The sequence below is a fragment of the Manis javanica genome, chromosome 1 (assembly GCF_040802235.1).
Source record: "Manis javanica isolate MJ-LG chromosome 1, MJ_LKY, whole genome shotgun sequence".
Taxonomy (NCBI): domain Eukaryota; kingdom Metazoa; phylum Chordata; class Mammalia; order Pholidota; family Manidae; genus Manis; species Manis javanica.
Genome location: NC_133156.1, coordinates 7,548,649 through 7,567,018, shown reverse-complemented (window position 1 = coordinate 7,567,018; position 18,370 = coordinate 7,548,649). Strand labels below are relative to the sequence as shown.

The window sequence follows — 18,370 nt, the reverse complement described above, 5'->3', positions numbered from 1 at the left end:
CACTTTAAAAGAATCTGAGTGCCCTAGATTTAAGGGAATATGTCTGTATTCAGTGTAAAAAGATTGCTGATTAAAACAGGGGAGGGGGCAGACAGAAAAGTGGAAAAATACTCTAATAAGTGTTCAAACAACTCATATGGGTGGAAACTAGCAAAAGGTGGCTGCAGTACACTCTAATCACTGCCCATGTGGTCCCACTTGTGTTTGGAGCAAAGTGGGGGCTGTATGAAAGGACTTCTTCAAAATGTAGCACACTCTGTCCCTCTCATGAACCTCGCACACTGCACTCTTGTTACAGCTGCAGCTCCTGTGCTCCACCAGAGCTGGTCTCTAAAAGGGCAGTTTGTGCAGGATATGCGCACAGTAAATTTCCATTGCTTCAGCTTTCCTTTTTCTGCTTTCAGAAGAGCTTCCTTATAAAAAGCCTTATTCCCTAGTATAAAATGTCAAATTTTTTCTACTTCTTCAATCAGTAGTTAAATCAGTTTCAGAATAACAGATGTGAATTTAGCTTTTCAACTCACAAGTACGGTCAGTGAAGGCTGGGACATGTTTTCAAAGCCCAGCAACTCTCCTTCAGTCCAAAGTAAACTCCCACTCATTCATCAGCAAAATCATAAGAAAACAGCATTCAAATGACCAAACATTTTTGGAATATTGTACAAAGATATTTGGTGACATGACACAGTGAAATTAAGTTCATTAACTGTCAGCATTAAATATTGTTGTTGATGTGAATCAGCTCTATACAGTGTCCAACAGTAACATGTTTGTCCATTCATTCACTCATTCATAGGTGCTTCACAAATGGATAAGCCAGAAACAAGACATTTCTGGCAGACTGAAGAGCACATGTATGCTGCACTGTTTTATATAGTAAGCATTAGCCACAGATGACGATCTAAACTGAAATTTAAACTAACTAAAATAAAATCAAATTAAAAATTTAGTTACTTAGTCTCACTAAGGAACACATTCCAGGTGCTTAATAGAACACGTGGCTAGTGGCAACTGAATTGGAGAGCATACCTATAGAGCATTTCCATCATCACAGGAAGCTGTATGGACGGGGCTGGAGGATGGGGAAAAAAATCACCTAACTGTACCACTGAAAAACAATTCTGAATAAACTGTATTTGTTTGTAAGCCCCAAAACGTGGTCTAAAGAATCATTAGTGACCTTACAGTATTTTTTAAAGTTTTGTGAGGTAAATTCTTCTAAATATCTATTATTACAATAAAAAATGTTGGAAGATTAATTAATATTTTATTTATATGTACTCCTCAAAATTCTCCATGTAAAGAACTAGATGTTATTTCATTGAGGCATCATTAGTCTTCCCATTCATTTGGTTTGTGGTTGGTGAGTTTAATGCTAGAGGGAAGGGCGAGTGGTTTGGGGAGATGACAGGCTTCTGTCTTTTTGAGGTCCTTGTAAATAAATTGCTGATCTGTGCCAAAAGGCAAGGGCAATCTTTCTTTTCTGTTGTAAATGTGACTCTATCTAGTAATGACTTTGAAAGGGGCATATAAATACTTTCTCTAAAACCCCAGTAAAGAAAATCAAGTGACCACTCAGGGTGAAGATCTTTATTGTCCTGTTTGCTTAAGTAAGACTACATGCTTGTTGATGTAGCCCCTCATCTTCTACCTAAGCATGCTTTTCAACTCAAGGATCTCCATACCCATTCTCTTGCTCTTTCTCCTACCACCCCCAGAATCCTGAGCCTAGACAAAGATAAAGTGGATGAATGACATCTTCTCTAAGTAAATTAAGAAATCATTTGGAAAGAAGCCACAGTAATTGTAATGGTTATGAAATCCTAAGTTTTTGACAAGGGACTATTATTTCTTTGGACATGGTTATATTCAAGCACATGAGTTTTCTTAGGCAATGTTATACTCATCACAGCCTCTCGTCACATATGGTTGTATAGGTTGTGTACTGCACAAGGAGACTACAGCTAAGGAGGTGTTATTTACATTATAGATATCATAGATTTGGTACATATAACAATAAAACAATTTTCCAGAAGATGGCAGTCAAGTATCTTGTTTGAAAAAAAAATCAGTATCATTTCATAGTTTCTACAGATGGGAGTACAGTGTCTTGAAGAAGAATTGCCTTTTTCTGACTTACACCAAGGCATAATTTTGATTATCACTTCTCTAGGTCCTGTATAAAAATGAAACTCCTATTATTAAAGTGAAGCAATGCAGTTAAACAGGTGAGGAAAAAGAAAAAGAACTATCAATGATATACATTGAAATTCTAGCTACCAAAATGCTGACTCTTTGTTAAAATAAGTGACATATAGTATCAAGAACATAGTAGAATTCAAGCTTCCCTAGGTCTCATGAGACCCTGGGTACAAATGTGATCACTGAATAGTGAGGAACCCTTCAGCTTTGAGGGACATCTTTCTGACTCCCCTCTCCCAGACACATATAAACTGTCTTCAGTCTTTGGTTCCCCTCAAAGAAATGAAAATATATCAAAGCTACTGTGACGTTAAGGAAGAAGAGGTTGTACAGAAGAAAAGGTGCTGATCCACTTTGTGGTGCATTTCAATCCCTTGGTTGACTTCCTGAGCTCTGGCCTACCTGGCTGGGCGCTGAGCGTGCAGTGACAGCTGAGAAGTGCACGATGTGCTGCTGGCAGAGCAGTTTTACCATGGTAACATCTCTCTTAGGTTTCATTCACTCAGAACTTATCATTGTCCTTCCTTTCTTTTTTATCCCTCTCTCCTCCTCTCTTCTTTTCTTCTTAAGCAAAATGAATGCAAGCATGGAATGGACAACGAGAGACATTTTGTAAGCTGTAAAGTGCTATATTAATGTACAGTGTCACAATATTTTAAAGGGTATCAAGTAGGATCCTGCAAAGCCGCTGGGTGTTCCTGGAAACTATTCCTATGCTTCTAAATTTCAAAGTTGAAATTAAAATTTCTGATCTTTTGAGAAACATTGTTTAAACTTAGGATAAATAAAAAATTCAGGTCATTTTATCTGGAAAGAAAAATTCTTATCCAAGATTGACTGGCCAAGGATCTCATTATCCCCTTTTCCCTCTGCAAATCTCAGAGCACCGTCCTGTCAAGGAGTGGGGATGGGGTCTGCTGTCTAGGCTTTGCAGGGAGGTTCCAAGGAGGCCAGAGGGGAATGTGCACATGGAAGAGTGGTTGTGTAAGACTGTGGTGGTCAAATAATTACCGATCACTTGCAGTGGGCCCAGCACTTTTTAAAATGGATCATGTTAGCTCATACAATAGCTGCATCAAGAGGTAACTACTATTATGTGCATTTTGTTGTTGAAGAAACTGAGTTTTACAGAATTAACTTGTCTAAGATCAAAGACTAGTAAAAGGAGACTTTTCAATACAAACCCTGGCACTCTGATTCTAGGGCCCACATCTTAAACCACTTTACTACTTTGCTTTTTAGGCACTAACTTGTCTGCCATTGTCTAAGTCATGTTGAAATAAATTTCTAGGCCCAAGATGGAGAGCTACATCAGCAGCCTGAAACACAGGTAACTTTCGTGTTCACGTAAAAGCGCCTCTTGACCAGAAATGAAGTCTATGCAGTCAGCCAGTTCCCAAATGCCATGCTAGCTCTGGGCCTCCACCCCAAATAAGGGTGACTGTGTGGCCCCAACCAATCAGATATTTTTGGTTAGTCTCTTCCTTATCTTTATTCTTTATCATGTAAAACCTTGCCTTCTACCCCATTTTGCATTTCTCTGAAATGAGGCTGTTTGCTTCATGAAACATTAAGTTAAGTTTGTTTGTATCACCTAACTTCTTGTCTTCTTTAATCATTTTTAAGCAGTAGCAAGATATGAAGTTGGAGATTATTGGCTATAATTTAAGACACCAGATATCAGATATAAAAAGGGATTGTCAGACCAAAGTGCATTTTTTTCAAAGTAGGTTGTAGAGAATATTTTAGAACTGTTCAATCCCTTGCCAGCATTGAGGTCAAGGATAGAGAGTTGAGATTTAAAGATGTGGGATTTAAAGAGCTGTTGCCAAGCCCTTCTACACTCTCAAGGGATCTGTGTGGGAGTTCTGTCCTCAGCCTGAAGGCAATGAGGCCTAAACAGACTGCTCAGAAAATCAGGGCTGGGAGATAGAGGACTGGGGTTTGACTCGTGCCCATGAACTTTAAGAGCAGAAAAACTGGGGGGCAAGACATAGGTTGGGTAAAAGCGAGGAGATTGCTTTTATATTGTGATCAGCTGAAACTCAGAATTTCTTCTTCATGGACACAGATGTGGCCCACATGGTGGGAGAGAGCTGTGTGAGGCCTCTGGCTCCAAAGCCAGGGGACCACCTAGAAGGCCACAGTGAGGCCATGGACAGTGGGCCATCAGGGAATCTCTGGGGCACAGTGGATCCTCTCGCAGTCACAGGCTACAGTCCAAATGGCCCAAAGGAATCCCTCTGAAGAGTCTGTGAAGGTGGCCATGGAATTTCTGCTTTAAATACACAGAGGTCCAGAAATGATGAAGCCATTCAAGGAGTACCAGAGGAGTATGGGTTTGCTGCTCCGTCGCCATCTGCCCTCTCTGCCCTCCAACCCTGGGGAGCAGGAAGTGCAGCTAGTGAGTGAGTGGTAGCTCAGGCAGGTAGGAAGGAAAGGACCTGACGGTGTCACCCTCAAAGCTCTCACCAGGTCCTTGTTGGGGAGGGGAAAATCAAACCGCCTAATCAACACACCATTTGCAAATTATCCTTATGATTTTATTCCCTGAATGTCGCCAGAAAAGTCAGGGGCCTTCTTTAATTAATGACAAGGAAATACTTCCTCCTCTGAATAAGTTTAAAAGGGGAGGAGACAAAAATATAGTTGAGCTTTGATTACATTCCATAAGTCATTCTTGTTCAATGCACCTCATGTGGGCTGTACAGAGTTCTTTTATTACATCTCACAGTTAATTTCTATAAATGAGCTCTACGACTTTCATAAATAAAAATTTTTATTATTATGAAAAAGATACATTTTACAAAACTTGAAAATTTCTTTTACAATAACATACCCTCGTAAATTTTATACATTGTCAATAATTTTTTCCAATCATTTTTGTAATGCTGCAATACATTAACATGGTATAATCTTTTGCTAATGTGACCTTTTTTTTGGTGCCTATCACTTTTATGGTGACTGTATCATTTCCAAAAGAGATATTCAGAAGCAGTTTCATTTTCCATGTTAAAGCAGGGCCCTGAAGGACAAGTTATTTTTCATTATTTTGAACTTTTTTTCTCCTCATATTGTTGCAGAATACAACTCTCTATGTTGTTCTGTACTCCATCTTTCTGTTCCATATTCTGCTTTGAGGTTCATTGCTTTGTTTTGAATTCTGTGGCGGGGCGGTAAAGCCACCTAGCACTTTCAGGTAAAGTTGAAATCCATGTTCTATACTGCACAACATCATACCAAACTGAAATAATCAACAAAAGAAAATGGGAAGAGTGATGTGTTTCTTCCCTTGGTTTTGGAAATAAGTAGAAGAAAACTTTCAGAAGCATCACTAATAACTACACCTATTAGTGTTTAGTAAAGAAAAACAAGGCCTGCCCCTTAATCTTAACAAGTTTGAAATTTAAAGACCAAGCATTTGGTGTTTCTTAACATAGGGACTCATACAATAAAAAACCGAGAGAATAAATGACTAAATGCAACATGTGGTGCTTAGGAGAAGCTCAGAGGAAATAGCGGTCATCCATCACGGGGTGAAATAGTCAGCTTTAGAGAGGAAGAGGGTGTTGGTTTTTAAAGGAATAGGAAACTGATAATCTGAAGGGAGTTTAGGATTTAGTTTCATTATAGACCTGTGTAGTTATTTGAATATTTAAAACCTTACCTTGTAGGAGAAGCCTTTCCTGACCACTGATTAAAAAAAAAAAAAAACAACTCCCTCATTTTCAATCATTCTCAATCTCTTTAACCTGCTTTATTTCTTACATAGCACTTATCATGACCTGAATTTTTGTTTCCTTGTGTATTATGCCACTTATTTTTTGCCTACTTGTCTATTTTCTGTGTCTCTCAGTAGAATATAAATTCCGTGAGACCAGAGGTCCTATAACTGTCTTGTTCACTGCTCTGTCTCCAATGTCTAAAACTGAGCTAATGTAATAATCAATGGAATACTTTCAGTTGAAGCTGGAATCCATGTCCTGCATTGCACAGTATCATATCAAACGGTAAAAAATAAACAAAAGAAAATGGGGCTGTTTGATGTAAATTAGAATTCACTAAAATTAAATAAGTAATGATTTATTTCCTCAGCCACATTAACCAAGTGTCAATAACCACTTGTAACTAGTGGATACCATATTGGACTGTGCAGACAAAGCACATTCCTAGCACTGCAGAAAGTTCTGTGTTCAGTGCTGATTCAGAATAGTGACCAGCACATATGAAGTGCTCAGTAATTATTTACTGAATGAGGTTAAATAAATGAAAGTTGCAGAATTTGCCTCTCTGTAGCTCTTTTTGTCCTTAGAATGTCCCAGTAAGTATGGTCTCTGGAGTCATGTGTAATTCCTATTTTGTATGGTTATATAAGAACATTTTGGTTTGAAATGTTGGCTTTCGAATAGCTGTGAGTTTTTAAAAGCTGGCAATTTATAACTAGTTTCATTTTCTTGGGGGTAATACTGAGCTACTAAAAGAGTATGGAAATTAACCCTGACTGACTTTATGAAATGAGTGGACAAACACAAGGAATTCGACCTCTAAAGTCTAAAGTTTAATTAGCCAGCCTCTGGCCCATTTTCAAAGGCTGAATACTTAGGTATATGTGCAAGATTTGTAATAAGGAAATTTTGGCTGTGTAAACCCATTCTGCCTAATAATATTCTATTTCTAATTATATTAGAATCTACATGTCCTCATGTGCTTAATTCAATTGTAACTTTCTCATATTAAAAAGTTCCTTTTCTGAACCACAGACTTTTCTCTCATACTTGAGTCTAATGCTACACAAGTTCAACTTCCAAAGACTAATAAGAATTTTGGAAATACATAACCAAGGTATATCAAGATCTATTTCAATTACATTAGTTGAAAGAAAAGATGTCAGAGATTACACATGTAAACTTTCACCAGAGGGTTCATGTGAAAATCTTTCTATAAAATGGATTTCAGACTACCTGGTTTCCATTAAAATCAATTCACAAACACCAGCTTTTAACATTTAAAGAAGTCAAAACTCCAGTTCAGATATCAGAAACCATACTAGATTTTTCAAAAGAGAATTTAATATGGAGACAGAAGCTTAATAGTTCTTGAAGGAATGGAAAGCAAACAGAGAACACTGAGATAAAGTAGTATCAAGAGGTGCCCGGACTTCTAGAACTCAGGGAATACAGGAAGATTTTGGGAACTAGATGCTGGCTGCGTGGGGCGGGGATGGATCCCTGTGGAGCTGAGCCTTAAAGCCCTTGGGAGGTGACTGTGTCTTTGATGGGTGTGCGAGGAGGTGCCTAGAAGGGCCATAAGCTGGAGAGAGAATCAGTGGGGGTCACCAGTGTGACTGCTAGGTGACACAGGATCAGCAAGCAAATACCTCTCCCGTCTTCCATCTCTTCTCTAGGGCCCCATGTTGGTAGACTTCCATAAAGCCAGTTTCAGCATCACAGAACAAAACATGGAACGGTGGATTTGGAACAGAGAGACAATTGTTTAATAACTGGATCTGAAGCAGAGACAAGAGTCCAGTAATAATTGGTAAAGTACACCCTTCTGCACATTGACCTTCTATGCTGCAATACTAAAAACTATGCATTCTCATTCTCCCAAGAAGATGCAATTCTCTTTCCCACAGAGATGCTCTTACTCTTTCCCAAAAGGGAAAGACAGAGCAAGTACTAATGGTCCTTGTATCTATTTCAGGAGGACACTTCGGCATCCATGTCTCATTCAGTCTAACTCTCATATGAATATTCTGTAACCTAATTACTAAGTTATAGACTTAAGCATTACCAATAATCCTTATATAAAATAATAAGGGGAAAGGAGGAGGGAGGGAAAAGAAATTAGATAAATATACACACACATACATAAGCAGATAAAAATAAGAAAAAATGCATGGCTGCTATAGTCTTCGTTTCTGTTACTGGTCAGAAGAACATAACATTCATTATTCCTTTTCTAACTGCCCATCACAAGTTTGCCCCCAACCAGCTTGTCAGCCAATCAAGGATTTGTGTGGTGGGTTTTCCCCCTCAGTGGGCGGTGAAGGTGAAGGTGGGGTAAACCAAAAAGTTATTCTTGAAGAATATAAATCAATATCCTACCTTAAAATTTATCTTCATTGAAGTATAATTCACATGTAATATAACCACTCATTTAAGTGTATATTTCAATGAGTTTTGATTATTTATACGCCTGGGTAAATAGCATCATAATCTAGATACAAAATACTTCTATCAATCCAAAATTTCTGCTGTGCCCTTACTACAATCTCCTGCACCCCAGACCCAGACAGCCACTCATCTCCTACACTTATAGATTAGATTAGTCTTTTCTAGAGTCACATAAATTGAATCATAAGTATGCTCTTGGATCAGACTTCATGTGCTCGATATGTTACTAGGAGTCATTCATGTTGTTGAATGCATTTGTGTTCCTTTTTGTTGCTGAATGGTATTGCAATGTATGAGTATATTAAGATTTGTTTTTCTGTTCCCAATTAACTTTGTTTCCAGTCTTTGGCTATATGCCTAAAGCTGCTAAGATCACAATCGTGTATACATTATTGTGTTTACACTTGCTTCTTTTTCCCTTTAGTAAGACCTAGGAGTGAATTGCTGAGGAATATGGAAATAAAAAAGAATTTGCCAAATTATTTTTGAAAGTGATTGTTGCATTGTGCATTCCTACCAGCAATATATGAGGCTTCCATTGCTCCACATCCTGACCAACACAAAGCAGTTTCAGTGTTTTCAACTTTAGCCATCCAGTGGGTGTGCAGTTGTATCTCACTGTGACTTTAATTCACATTTTCCTGATGACTAATGATGTTTGGCATCTTTTCATTGCTTCTTAACCATTAGTATATCTTCTTTAGTGAACTGTGTCTTCAAATCTTTTGCCCACTTCTGAATTGGGTTTTCTCTCATTATTTATTTATTTTTGCACTTACTCCTTACCATAACAAGTTCCCAGATGAGCTGGTCCCCACCTTCCTCTTCCATATGCTATTTTGTAGCTCATTGCTCGCTGCACTACAGCTTTGTTGGCCTCACGTATGGCAATCTGGCTGCTAATCTTTATGTTAGTGTGACCTTCTCATCAATTAGTCTTCAGCGAAAGAATCCTATTTAAGAGAGGACTTCTATTCAATCTAGATTAGCACCTCACAGCCTTCTACAGGGCTGTCACTAACCAATTACCTTTTTTTACTTACTCAGTAGCAACAACCATTCTCTGAAATAATCTTTGCTGTTTACATATTTCTTGCTGACTTCTAAACATAAACTCCATGGCAGCAGGACCTTGTAAATTCTAAACCTTCTCCCCTATCAAGCATCTGGCATAGGGTGGGAGCACAATACAAGTACTTGTTGGCATAATGAACAAATATGTGGATGAAACCACCTTACAATCTCCTTATTATTGAGTTGCAAGATTACTCTGCATATCCTGAACACAAGATTTTAACCAGGTATGTGTTTTGCCCGTAGTTCCTCCCAGTGTGTGGTTGGCATTTTTATTTTTCTTAACAGTGTCTTTTAAAGAGCAGAAGTTTTTAGTTTTGACAGTCTAATTTATCAATTTTTGCATTTATGACTCATGTTTTTTGTGTCTAAAAAATCTTTGCCTAATCAAAAGTCACAAAGATGGTGTTTCTTCTATGTTTTATAAAACTCTACAAGTTTTATAATTTTAGCACTTAAACATATGTCTGAGGTTGCTTTCAAGTTAATTTTCACATATTGTGTGAAGTAAATATTTTTGCATATGGCTATTTAGTTGTTCTAGTGCTCTAGCCTCAGCCCCTGGCAATCACCCTCTACTTTCTGTCTCTATGAATCTGATGACTCTAGGTACCTCACGTAAGTGGAATCATACAGTATTTGTTCTTTGTGACTGGCTTATTTCACTGAGCATAATGTCCTCAAGTTTCATCCATTTTGTAGCATGTGTTCAGAATTTCCTTCCTTTTAAGGGCTGAATAATATTCCATTGTATGTATATACATGTTTCCTTTATTCATTCTTCTGTTGATGGTGTAAATATTAATACAGGGAAACCTCACTAAAATGAAGTAGGGAGGCCAGAAGGGGGAGCTCTCACACCCTACAACTCATTGTCTATTGCAGACCCCACAGGAAGAGAAAATACTACTTTAGAACTGCAAATCAGTAGTGCTTTAGCTACTACTTTACTATCCCAGCAGGAGGAAGGAAGTTCCTCCCACCTCTCCCAACAGCCCAGCCAATGTAGGACTGTCACAGCTCAGCCAATGGAAAACCTCTATGCTTGGAACTCTCAGTTTCCTCGAACGAACTTTTGTTCCTAACAGCCTCTCCCAACTCTGCCCTTCCCTCTGTAAAAGCGCATTCTTCTCTGTTCTCCAGCCTTGCTTATAGTTTTGTCATAGTTTGCTTACCCTGAATTGCAATTCTGGGCTGTTCCTGAATAAACCCATCTTAGATGTTAAGATAAAGAACAGTTTTATTTTCAAGGTTAACAAAGGACACTTGGATTGCTTCCACTTTTTGCCTATCATGAATAATACTGTAATGAACACGGGCATACAAATACCTGTTTAAGATCTACTTTCAATTCTTTTGTGTATGAACCCAGAAGTGGGATTCCAGCATCATATGACAATACTATTTAAAATTTTTGGAGGAACTGCTATACTGTTTTCTATAGTGGCTGCACCATTTTATTCCCACCTGCAATGCATTAGTGTTCCAATTTCTCCACATCCTCACCAACAGTTCTTCTTCTTCTTATTATTATTTATAGTAGCCATCCTAATGTGTGTGAGGTGGTATCTCATTGTAGTTTTGGCTTCCATTTACCTAGTGATTGATGCTATTGAGCATCTTTTCATGGACTTTTTGGCCATCCATATATCTTTTTTGGAAAAATATCTATTTAAGTCTTTTGCTCCTTTTTGAATTGGCTTCTTTGAGTTTTGCCCCTTTCGGGAGTTTTTAAAAAAATTATTATTGCATTTGTAAATTATATATATATTGTAAACAGTCTTGTAACAGATATGTAACTTGAAAATATTTTACCCCAGTTTGTGGCTTATCTTTTCATTTTCTTAGTATGGTCCTTGAAAAAACAAAGCTCCAATTTTCATGAAGTCCACTTTATCAACTTATTCTTTTGCACTTTGAGCTTTTGGTTTCATATCTAAGTAATCTTTGCCTAACTCAAGACCATAAAGTTTTCTCCTATGTTTTCTTTTAGATGTTCTATAGTTGAAAGGCTTCACTTTTAGTTCTATGCTGTATTTTAAGTTAGTTTTTGTATATGATAAGAGGCTATTACTATAATTGTTATTACATATGCATATCTAGTTGTTATAGCACCATTTTTTTACATCTTTTTTTTTGGTATCATTAATCTAAAATTACAGAAAGAACATTATGTTTACTAGGTTCCCCCCTTCACCAAGTCCCCCCCACATACCCCTTCACAGTCACTGTCCATCTGTGTAGTAAGATGCTGTAAAATCACTACTTGTCTTCTCTGTGTTGTGCAGCCCTCCCCGTGCCCCCCACGCACTATACATGCTAATCGTAATGCCCTCTTTCTTTTTCCCCGCCCTTATCCCTCCCTTCCCACCCATCGTCCCCAGTCCCTTTCCATTTGGTAACTGTTAGTCCATTCTTGGGTTCTGTGATTCTGCTGCTGTTTTGTTCCTTCAGTTTTCCTTTGTTCTTATACTCCACATATGAGTGAAATCATTTGGTAGTTGTCCTTCTCCGCTTGGCTTATTTCACTGAGCATAATACCCTCTAGCTCCATCCATGTTGTTGCGAATGGTAGGATCTGTTTTTTTCTTATGGCTGAGTAATATTCCATTGTGTATATGTACCACATCTTCTTTATCCATTCATCTACTGATGGACATTTAGGTTGCTTCCATGTCTTGGCTATTGTAAACAGTGCAGCGATAAACATAGGGGTGCATCTGTCTTTTTCAAACTGGAGTGCTGCATTCTTAGGGTAAATTCCTAGAAGTGGAATTCCTGGGTCAAATGGTATTTCTATTTTGAGCATTCTGAGGAACCTCCATACTGCTTTCCACAATGGTTGAACTAGTTTACATTCCCACCAACAGTGTAGGAGGGTTCCCCTTTCTCCACAGCCTCGCCAACATTTGTTGTTGTTTGTCTTTTCGATGATGGCGATTTTTTTTGTCTTTTCGATGATGGCCCATTTTTTATCATAAAAATTGATATACAATCTTACAAAGGATTCACTTGAGCAACTTTGTGCTTACTACATTCAGCCATATTATCAAGTTTCCCCCCCAACACCCCATTGCAGTCACTGTCCATCAGCGTAGTAAGATGCTGTAGAGTCACTCACTACTTGTCTTCTCTGTGCTGTACTGCTTTCCTGTGCACTCCCTACATCTGTGTGTTGATCATAATACCCCTTAATCCTTTCTTCCTCCCTCCCCACCTGCCCTCTCAATCCCCTTTCCATTTGGTAACCACCAGTGCCTTTTTGGAGTCTGTGAGTCTGCTGTATAGCACCATTTGTTGAAAAAATTATCCTTTTCCATTGCAATGCCTTTATACTTTTTTTGAAAATCAGTAGACTGTGTATGTTTATGGACTCAGGGGTGACAGTCCTAGGCTCCCTCTTGTCCAACACCTGAGACTATTTTTTCCCCTCTATTTTTTGGAGGGGGAGGGTAGTGGCGGTCTTCAGCTTATTTAAGCAGGAGCTAAAGTTTGGTTCCTAATACTCTGTCTTGGTTAGAAGCAGAAATCCCCTGTGCCATAATCCTTAACACTGTTTCTTATTGACAGATATTTATCATGTTTTCAGTATTTTTCTATTTTAATACTGTATTTAATATTTCAATATTTTTCTATTCTACTTTTATATGCTAAAATAAACAACTTTATCAATTTTTGTGTCCAGTTGTATTTCTGTACAACAGATTTCTAGGACTGGAATTAAAAAGCAAAAGGGTATATACATTTAAAATTTTGTTGTGTCAAGAACTGTGAGGGATCTGAGATTGTCACCTTATTGCAAAAGAGCAAATTAGCTTGCCATAGCTTTGTGGAAGCTGACAGAGCACATGAGCCTCCTGGATTAGAGACAAAAGGCCTTATTATTCACATCAAAACCAACAGCCAGTGTCAGCATATTTACACTAGCTCTTGCCACAGGTTACATGGAGGGCCAGATGACATTGGCATTTACAACAGGCCAAGGGATCAGCACTTTTTTTTTTTTAGCAACAGAGGACACTGTACAGAGCACAGGCCACTCCCCTTCCACCCTAGGAGTAACTGTTACAGGGCACTTACTCAGTGGGTGCCTTAAAGTATGTATCTGCTTGTGTGAGTTGCTATATGAACTGTTCAGCCTGGGGATATGGACAAGCCTTGCAGTCTGATACACTTAGTAAGAAAGTCCAGGAATGCTCAGGGCTTATGCCTATTCTCCCATTCTGTATCATTTTTCTCCAGAAAGGCTGTGTCAATTTAAGCCTGCCTTCATTTATGTAGGAGAGTTGTATGTCTGAGAGACTTCATTGCCAATGTGGAAAAACCATCAATCTTTGTAATTTTTGGCCAATTTGATGGGTGAAAGATGACCTTTTTTTGTGGTGTTGCTTTTCATTTCTCTTGAGTTGAGCACCTTTTCAAATGTTTATTGATTTGTGAAGTCGTTCTTTAAAGTCCTAGCCTCCCTCTGACATTCCTCTTTCCATGTTCCTGAAACAAGAAAAGGAAGCATTCCATTTGTCCTCTGAGTCTGTCACGGTCGGACACATTTTCAGTTTGAGTACCGGCTAATCCTGTTGAACTGGACGACTGTGGTATTTCCCTTCGGCTTGTGCTGTGTGGACACAAACTGCAATCCTGCCTTGTCTGATGCCGTTTCCTCTTGGCCTGTTTCCCGGCTCCAAGAAGAGCCACGTGCCAGAGGCTGTCACATTTCCTTTTCTCACACAAAACACAAAGTGCTACTTGAAGGAGGAAGTCCAGATACCCACTCCTTACACAACACGGCGAAATTCAAACCAGTCCTCCACTTCACAGGTTAATACATTCGGAGCGTTCCTTTCCCGCTACCCCGAAGTCCCTGGGCCTAGGTCCTCATCTGGAGGAAAGGTAGCGGGTATCGTTTTAGAAACAAAGTGAGTAAATTCGGCAACAATGCCCTCAGTTTAAAGGCCTGAACTAGTGTGTGCGTAAGAGATGCTAATGTCTTCACGCGTGAGTTTCTAGGGATAGTGACAGGGCTTTAGACATCGAGTCTTGTGCCAGCCTGGGGGTGTCCCGTCTCGTGAACACCGACTTTAGGGTGCACGTTGGAAACGGAAAAATAACGAAATGAATCACTGCCGTCCGCAGTGCTTGGTCTCCGCGCTTTCCCTCCGGCGTCCCCTCAGCGGGTGCCCGCACCTCCCCACCTCCGCGCCCCACGCCCCGGCAGCCCTCGGCCGGCTCAGGGCGCTGCAAGCCCCGGTCCCCGGGGCAGCTCTGCGGGTGCTCCCGCGCCCCCGCGCCCCGCAGAAGCGCCGGGGGGGCAGGAGGTAGAGTCCCCGGGGCGGTGCGCCGCCATTGGGGCCCGCGGCGGCCCGCCCACTGCTTGCGAGCCTATCAGGGCCCGGCCCGCCCCGCCCGCTGCGCACAGGCGCGGCCCACGAGAGCCCGCCGGCCGTCAGCTACGCGTCAGCCAGGCCAGGCCCCCGAGGGCTCCCGGACTTCTCCGCGCGGGCCGGGCCCTGCTCCCCACGCTCGCCGTGCCTCTTCGGGCGGACCCAGCGCCAGGCATGGCGTCCCCGGCGGCGGCCGGCCAGGTGGTGATCGTTGGCAGGTGAGCGGCGGGAGGAAGCGCGGGCCGGTGCGTGGCGGCCTCGGGTGGGCGCCCGGGTTGCTGTCACCCCCCGGAGCGGCGTGTCGAGTGGGCGCTCGTCCCCTCCCGCGTCCGAGGGCTCTCTTGCAGCCCCTCTCGGCACCCGCAGGCGGGGAGGGACGCCGGGCGGCGGCGTGGCTTTGGGGTGCAGGCGCGCTGCGGAGCGCCCCGCGGTGCCGACTCCAGCACGCCCAGGAAGCTGGGGCGCGGGCCGCGGTGGGAGGGCGGTGTGTGGAACCAGTTGCAGGATGCCGCGCCTTGTAGCAAGTACAAGCAGACTTGCTAGGCATTGCGTATTAACCAGGCGAAGTCTGGCAGCGATTCTGCGGATGAGAAAACAGTTCAGCAGTGTATCCCAGGTCGCAGTCAGTGTGGCCGAGGTGGCACTAGCCTAGCAGGGGCGTGCTCCCTGCGACAAGGCTGCCTGCAGGGCGTGGGAGCGCGTGGTCTTGTACCCAAGGTGTCTCGGGCGGCAACAGGTGCTGGCGAGCACGGGGCATTCCTAATTCCTAATTAGTGGGGAAGGTGCCGCTTCCGGAGGGGAATGCTGGAGCCCAAACAGCTACAGTATGTTAGTTTAATAGCCTAAATTCCATCCAGAATTTTCTGGTTTGTGCTCCCTCCCTTCTTTTTAAACTCCTGCTTTTTTAATTAAAAGGAAAAAAAAGGCATTTATTACCTTCCCATTGGTAAGCTATCATAGCAATCTATCGACATGTTCATACTTGCTGTTTGATAGAAACACCTTTCTGTGGGTGGCTCTGTGCCCCTTTGTGTCACTGAGGTACTGGCCTACCTGGCCCTTCCCCCCTAAGTTGACAGCCCTGTCTGGAGAACAATCCCCGTGTCAGGGATTTTACTTAGGAGCCCATTGAGGAAGGAGTCAGAATGCTTTTTATTCACAGAGCAGTGGGATTGCCCTTAGCCCTCATCGGGCACGTGGGTGTGTGTGGCTGCCTAGTGAGGGAATATTAAAAAATAACAGTGTACTTTGTACCGAGTACGGTGACAAGACTTGCCATCCATTCTAGCTATCCAGGGTCAAGGGCTAAAGTTTGTGTCTTCCCCCTTGCCTTGGAGTAGTGTTCGGCTTGCACCTAATAAAATGTTCAGTTAACTTTGGAGTAGACTGTACCCTTGTCCGGCTCTGGTTCTTGTGTGAAGGAGCCAGTCTCCCAAGAAGGACTGCAGTTGGCACGTCAGTTCATTTCTGATTCCTTGAGGGAGGTTGACAAGGAATTAAACAAAGGTTGGCAAATGTTAATGACCACATAGCACAGAATAGAAAGGCCTGTCCATCCTTACACCTCAGCTCCTCAACTGCCCACCCCTGCTGCTGTGGTAAGGCTTTCTTTCCCGTCCCTCCCCTCTTGACTCTTTCTCCCTTTCTGTCTCTCCTGGCCCCAGAGGTTGATTCCAAGGAACATCCATTGAAATAGTGGGACTGGGGAATGTACGTTAGTTTCATTCTTGGATTTCAACAGACCAAAATATACGTATTTCAGTTTCAGGAATTTATTGGCCATTGTTTTTCCATCTTTTCTTAGACTTGCTTTTAAAAGTACTTGCTAGGAATACAGTGTCTATTTGATGCTTTTCCATTGATCTTTTCATAAAGGCCACACTCTTCTTAGTGCCACTTAGCTTTCCTGCAAGCATCCAGGACCAGTCCCTTCAGAAGGGTGGGCTTCAGAGAGTAAGACTGTTTTTGAAGAATTAAGAGAGAAGAGAAAACCCTCTTGGGTCTAGAGCTGCAAGAACATGAAGAAGGAAAATCTGGTAATGGCACCTTTAAAACGTGGGAGTAGAAGTGGGTATCCTGAAGACGTGTGAGTGGTATTGCATTTGAGGGGTATTCTCAGGCCTTCATTTCTGTTAGCCTGTGTGTCTATGGAGGAACTAACTTTAACATAACACTGTGTTTCTGAGTGACTGAAATATGGATTCTATATTCATATATATACTGTATGGTGTTAACCCAAATTTTAGGCCTTGAGCTTGTTTTAAAATAGAAACCTGCCTGGGGGAGAAGGCCAGGGTTGTCATGTTATGTTCCTGGTGCTTCTGCCTTCTGCCATTTCTCTCTCCCCCTTCCTCCCCTCCCCCTCCCCTCTCCTTCCCTTTCTCTCTCCCCCTCCCTCCCCACCTCCCCACCTCCCTTCCCCCTTCCCCCTTTTCCCTTCCCTCCTCCTCTCCCCCTTTCTCTCCCCTCCCCTCCCCTCCCCCTTTCTCTCCCCTCCCTTCTCCACTTTCTCTCCCTCCCCCTCCCTTCCCTCCCCCTCTCCTCCTCTTTCTCTCTTCCTCCCCTCTTCCCCTCCCCCCTCCTTCCATCCCTTCCCCCCTCCCCACCTCTCCTCTTACCCCCTCTCCCCCCTCTCCTCCCCTCTTCCCTCCTCTCCCTTCCTTCCATCCCTTCCCCCTCCCCTCTCCTCTCCTCCTCTCCTCCTCCCTTCCACTGGGCATACTCCATTAGGACTGAGCTCAGGAGCCCTCTCCACTAGGAGAGTTTTGCCTCTGGGACCTTTCCCTTTGGGTAGAATCTGTATCTCACTGGTTGTATATCCATTATGCTTGGTCCTGGTAGACACGTGTTTTATATGAGCTTTTATTACAGAGATTGCAATTTTTTGAACTGATATGCATTGCAAAGGGCTTGCTAAGAAGTTGGCTTTTTTTTCTTTTAAATTGAGGTAAAATTGGTATGTAACATAAATTTCAGGTGTATAACATTATAATTTGATAATTGTATACACTACAAAATGATCACCACTCTAAGTCTAATTACCATCATCACCATACAGTTGGGTCCCTTCACCCATTTTTGCCTACCTGCTAATTCTCTTCCCTCTGGTAACCACCAATCTGGTCTCTATATCTATTAGTCTGTTTTTGTTTTTTAGATTCCACATATGAGTGCAATCATACAGTATTCATCTTTTTGTGACTTATTTCACTTAGCATAATATTCTCAAGATCCATTTGTGTTATTGCAAATGGCAAGATTCCCTCTATTTTTGATGGTTGAGTAATATTCCATTGTGTACATGTATACCACATCTTTTTTACCCATTCACCTATCAGTGGACACTTAGGTTGGTTCCATATCTTGGCTATTGTAAATAATGCTGCAATGAACACAGGGGTGCATATGTCTTTTTGATTTAGTGTTTATATATTCTTTGGATAAATACCCAGAAATGGAGTAGCTGGATCATATGGTAGTTCTATTTTTAATTTTTTGAGGAACCTCCATACTCTTTTCCATAGTGGCTATACCAAC

General features: G+C 41.6%; 1 protein-coding gene across 2 annotated transcripts in view; it reads left to right on the top strand.

The window, feature by feature from the left end:
- The first annotated feature begins 14,870 nt into the window (after positions 1-14,870).
- The window catches only part of CRYL1 (crystallin lambda 1), a 144,175-nt gene continuing 140,675 nt past the window's right edge, over positions 14,871-18,370 (top strand). Inside the window, exon 1 of one of the 2 annotated variants that reach the window (XM_037017180.2) lies at positions 14,871-15,051. In XM_037017180.2, coding sequence (XP_036873075.2) covers positions 15,008-15,051 — 44 coding nt within the window. In that variant the 5' untranslated portion in view covers positions 14,871-15,007. The remainder of the gene's footprint in view (positions 15,052-18,370) is intronic. The other variant, XM_037017181.2, reaches the window with a different exon arrangement.